This window comes from Penaeus japonicus, unplaced genomic scaffold (assembly GCF_977035675.1).
Source record: "Penaeus japonicus unplaced genomic scaffold, GWHDUDI00000001_assembly GWHDUDI00000018, whole genome shotgun sequence".
Classification (NCBI taxonomy): Eukaryota; Metazoa; Arthropoda; class Malacostraca; order Decapoda; family Penaeidae; genus Penaeus; species Penaeus japonicus.
In genome coordinates this window covers 29,097,458-29,102,457 of record NW_028234420.1, presented here as the reverse complement: position 1 = coordinate 29,102,457, position 5,000 = coordinate 29,097,458, and the positions used below count along the sequence as shown (strand labels likewise).

The 5,000-nt window shown below is 33.6% G+C and overlaps 1 protein-coding gene across 2 annotated transcripts in view; it reads left to right on the top strand.

Annotated features, from left to right (window-relative positions):
* The window catches only part of Kua (Plasmanylethanolamine desaturase Kua), a 20,783-nt gene that overhangs the window by 794 nt on the left and 14,989 nt on the right, over positions 1-5,000 (top strand). Inside the window, exon 1 of one of the 2 annotated variants that reach the window (XM_043016500.2) lies at positions 1-82. This exon is cut by the window's left edge and continues 794 nt beyond it. In XM_043016500.2, coding sequence (XP_042872434.1) covers positions 1-82 — 82 coding nt within the window. Of the gene's footprint in view, positions 83-256; positions 324-5,000 lie in introns of those variants that run through there. The other variant, XM_043016501.2, reaches the window with a different exon arrangement.

Here is a 5,000-nt window from a genome sequence, read left to right as displayed (position 1 = left end):
ACGAACGAGGAGGAGAAGACCAAGCCTCGCTGGGGGCCATACCACAAGGGGGCCAAAGAATTGGCTAGCCTGTATAGCAGAGGTGAGAGTGAAAGTTAACACAGCGTTACCTTGACGAGGACCCCGAGTGTGACTTGCCAGTGTTACTTCTGTGTTACTATGTGTTACTCTCTTTTTCTGCCCGGATATTGTCTTTTCTAGTGAGCTTCAACCCGGAAAATGCATGTCAAGTGTTGTATTGTTTGCCTCCTTGGACATTACAGTGTGAGGTATGTGTCTGACTGCTCCTGTGGCTGTGTGTGGACTCGAGTTTGAGGAATCTGGTAGGAGGATTTACTCTTAGTAGATAGGGTGGAGTCGGACTTGATCTTAGTATTTAGCATAAAGGTTGGGATTCACGCACTGCAGTCATCTCAGGTCGAGGGAAAGATATGAAATCTGTGTCTGTCATATGCTGTATAATTTTTTTTCCCTGTATGCAAGAGCAGAATTTTGCAAGTTTTTCAGGGGAAGATTAACTCTCTTTTTGAGAAGTATTTGAAATGTGTCAGATATATCATAAATTTACAGTAGTTTCATAAATGAAGGTCTGATTTTCTGAAAAGAAGTAATGGTTGTGTTTAAGTCCAATTAGTTTAGATAGCAAGATGTATGCTATAGGGTTGTAAAATGATATAAAACCACCACTTTTTTTTCCCAATTTTGCCGACACAAAACCCGATTGCAGTAATCGTATTTAATTGAAATGTCATTCATTAGAGATATTGTATAACTCAGAAGATATATATTTTTTTTTTCTGGATGAGACCAAATTCACAATAATCCATTATATAAATGATTAGAAGACACCAGCCTGTCTGCCACTAGACTTACACTAATCGGTGCTCTAGCAAATACCAACAAATCTTCACCACACTTATTTTGGCAAGATAAAGCTTGATGACCTCCCTGGCAATTTACCATCAAATAAGGAACTAGTCCATAGTTATGTAAACCTTTACCAAGGCGCAGAGACAGCAGTGAGTACTTGATGCTGTCATTATAGTGATAGACTTAGTTTGCCGTCCTTCCTTGGTGCCTAGGACTGTCGCACCTCATACATTCACGGCACAACATTTTCTCTCCAGGTACAGGGCATTGACGCCAGATATGTCGTGCTGCCTTCAACTCATTCTATTCAATGTCTGTTTCTATTTGATATTTATATCATTGGCAAAGCTTTTTTAAGCATATCGCATTAGTGCAACAATTTAGTTGCAAAATACAACTAGAAGCGATATTCTTATAAAAAATGTTTTATGATAACCAACATCAGAGAACTGCTGTCCTTCACAGTTTTACTCAGAGTCAAATAGAAAACAGTCGGGATAAGTTCCAGAAGAACGTCCTGTGTTAGTAGCCGTAACAGGTGTTCCTCTAAATATTTATCATCCATTATTATAGATTTAGTTATGTCAAATTCTCTGTTCATAACATAACCTGAGAACTGTTCTATTTGATATTTCAAATTTGTTTGAATGAGGATCTAAAACATAAAACCGGGTTTTCTTTTGGTAAAAAACTTTGCTTCTATCATTTGCTTTTGAAATTACCTCAGAAGCTTAGGAGAAAGGTTCTTATATATTCTAGTTTTGCTAAGAATAATACTGAAATGCACGACAGACACAGTAAAATTATTTTCTAATCAGAATACCAAGCAAGAAGCTTATAGACTATTGAAAATTAAAACATATTACTAACAATGTAAAAAGTTACATAAAAAAGGAGTATTAATCTACAAATTTCAAAATATTGTACAAGATCAACACGGCCCTTTCTTTTTTTAATAAGATTAGGAGATGACTTCATTGTGAATCTCTTTCCTGTAACATGTATTATATATTAGTAAATGTATAGCTAGTACCTGTATTAGTAATTAGCATGTGAAATTAGATAGTTACTACAGTAAAAGATTAATTAATTATGCATTAAATTACTTAAATAGAGTATGTGAACAGGCAAGTGAAAAAAAATAAGTGTTATTTCATGACATTTTTTAGCAAATGCTTGCTTGCAACTTATAGTTATAGTTCATGAGAGAATTCATGAGAGCCGAGAGCTGCTATAGTGTGATGGATGATAATTTTGTCTGAAGTAGTCATAAAATACTTATATGATGCTCTTTGCACTTATAAGGGTTACTTCTAAATGATTTTCATTTTGTTTTATGTTTACTATTATTATTCAGTTTCATTTTGTATGTCTTTATCTATATATTTTTATGTCATGTCATCATTATCTTTATTTTTATTTATTCTCTATTGTCATTTTTATTTATTTACTTTTATTTTTTATCTAAATTTGTAGATAACGAACACATAAAACATTCTTTTTATCAGTGGTCTGTAAAACAGGTATATTATCATGACTCATAATTAATCTTTTATGATTGTATTAATACCTTTTTTTTTTTAAATATAATTATTGATAGTGGTGTCAGCAGTTGGGATAACTAATTTTGTTTTGAATAATGGTTCTCAACATCATTAACTTTACCTACAAAAAATATCTTAAAAATTACACCTGTAGTGGATCTCAAAAAGGGATTTTTTTCTTGTAATTACATTGGCCGTGCTCTGTCCTAACAAATATGAAATCTTTATGTGATCTGTGATGGAAGTGCTTAGAGTCTTAAGTTAAATACAACACTGGTGCCCTGTCAACTAAGGTCAATAAACCTCCACCATGTATACACAGGCAAGATAGAGCTTGCATTGGGTCCGCCTACATGCTCCATCTAGCCAGAATATATTTAAAGGGCTTTTGCAAATGCATCTAGTGGTTGATGACTGGATGCTTTCAAGGCATTTACCATGATTTTCACTGAGGTTTCCATATCAATGTAATGTCAACATTCATTTTTTTCAAATTGGTTATCAGACTTGGCGGTAACTGAATATTTACCCTGAGGTGGCAGTATCTATCTAAAATGTTTTGCAGTTGAGAAAGAAAGTCAATAGGGTAATCATATATTGCATCGTAATCAAATATGTACAATAGCATAGAGATTTATTGATTAGCTCTGACTTTTGAAGAAAGAATACAAATATTTCTTACTGATTTACTGATGTGAATATTTTTGCAGTCAGTTAATCACATCAGGATGAAACTAGATTTATATCAAAATTATTTTACTTAACAAAGATAGAAGTACAATTTTTTCATGCATATTTATTTCTGTATTTATTATTGTATTACTATTTTCTGTGAGACCATCATTCTCGGGCAACATATTATTTCTATTTTTTCTGCCGTACTTTAGCATGAAATCAAATTAAAAAAGGAAGTCTTCATTAAGTAAATTCATTAAAGTTAAACTAATTAAAACTTAGGGGACGCTTTATCTTCCCTTTCTTTTTTTCTTTCCTTGTTCTTCCCTTTTCCTTTTTTATTTCATTTACCCTTCTTTTCATTACCATTCCCTTCCTGTCTTTACCTTTTGTGTGATCTAGTTATTTTCTCCTCCTCCTCACTCTCCTCAAAACTAATTTTACTTCATACTTTAATATTAATGAATATACATAAAAGCAGGTATAAGTTTCTTTGAAAGGATCACATTTTATATACTATATTTCTCAGTTGTCAGCTTACATGTAAAAGTATTGGCTGTACAAGCTGTAGTTCTCTCAATCTGGGGCAACTGTAACTTCTCAACAAAGAACTTACAAAAATTCAGTTTACTCTCCTGTTCATTTTGTGCACTGTATTTAGTTCTCAGTGTTCATCATGTCTCTTCACCTGCTTAACATTTAAGCATGTAACCTATGTTGATTTTGTTTTGTTCTGGGGTAGTTCTTGGAACAGGCAAAGAGAGGCATTCTGCTGTAAAGGTAAATTCATGTAACAAAGGGTGGCAGGGGGAGGGATGCCCCGGAAAGGACTACATGAGTTTACAGTTTCATCACAAAATTTGCAGAGGTCTGCAGCATTAGTATGTTTGTCTTACTTAATGTAGAGGCATGTTCACTCTGATGCTGAATAGTGTTTTGTGTTTATGAGTTGGATGGTGAGGCTATCATTTGGATGAATTTTGACTTTTTTGTATCATTTATATACATAAGGTATTTTATTTTTAAAGATTATTGTCATAGTTTATTTTCATAATGTGTGTATGTATGTGCATATGTGCATACATGCATGTATGTGTGCATGTATGCAAAAATAACGAAAGAGCCTGGTGCAAGAATGAGCAAAGTTGACACAATGTTAATCGTGTTTGTAAAAGACTTGACAAACCTTAACTGTAATTTAAAAAGATCCTGGAAGCAAATTTTGCCTTTGTGTTAGCTTTTAATTACTGATTTTCCTTTTTAAGTGTTTATTTTGATATTATTATAATTGTTTGTTGTACATGGAGAAAAATAAAATAATGTTACTAGTTTTAGGAGAGGAGGGGTCCAAGGGGAAGGGGACAGGGGATGGGATGATAGGTGTAGTGATCTCTAATGGCTTAAGGGAGAGAGTACAAAGGGAGTCAGAAATGGGAGGAAATGCCACCCGGATACACAGGAGAAGGCCCAGTTAGGCATAGTGATAGGAAGGTGGGATACCTGTCTATGGCCTTGAGAGTGAAGGAAAGTTCCCAGACAGTACCAGATATACTAGTTTATCCTCACTACATGTCATACACACCAGATATAGAAATAGGGAAAATAGTCCACCAGTTTTTAGAATCTGATGTTCTGTCAAGGTAGAATTCTTGGCTGTATGGGGAAGGTTACCTATATAAATGATTGGGCTTAATCTATCTTCTGGTTTTGTTCAAATGTTATTTAAGTTTAAAAGGGGCATATATTTTTATTATTTTCTGTATGGAATTGTATGAAGAAAAAAAAAGTCCTTACAGAAGCATCAGAGAGTAGATGTTCGTGTATACTTATAAGTTCAATAACTTCCTTTTTATATTTGTATTTGGGATAGTTCTTCTCCTTTCTTTTCTCTTTTTTTTTTATTCCTTTCCT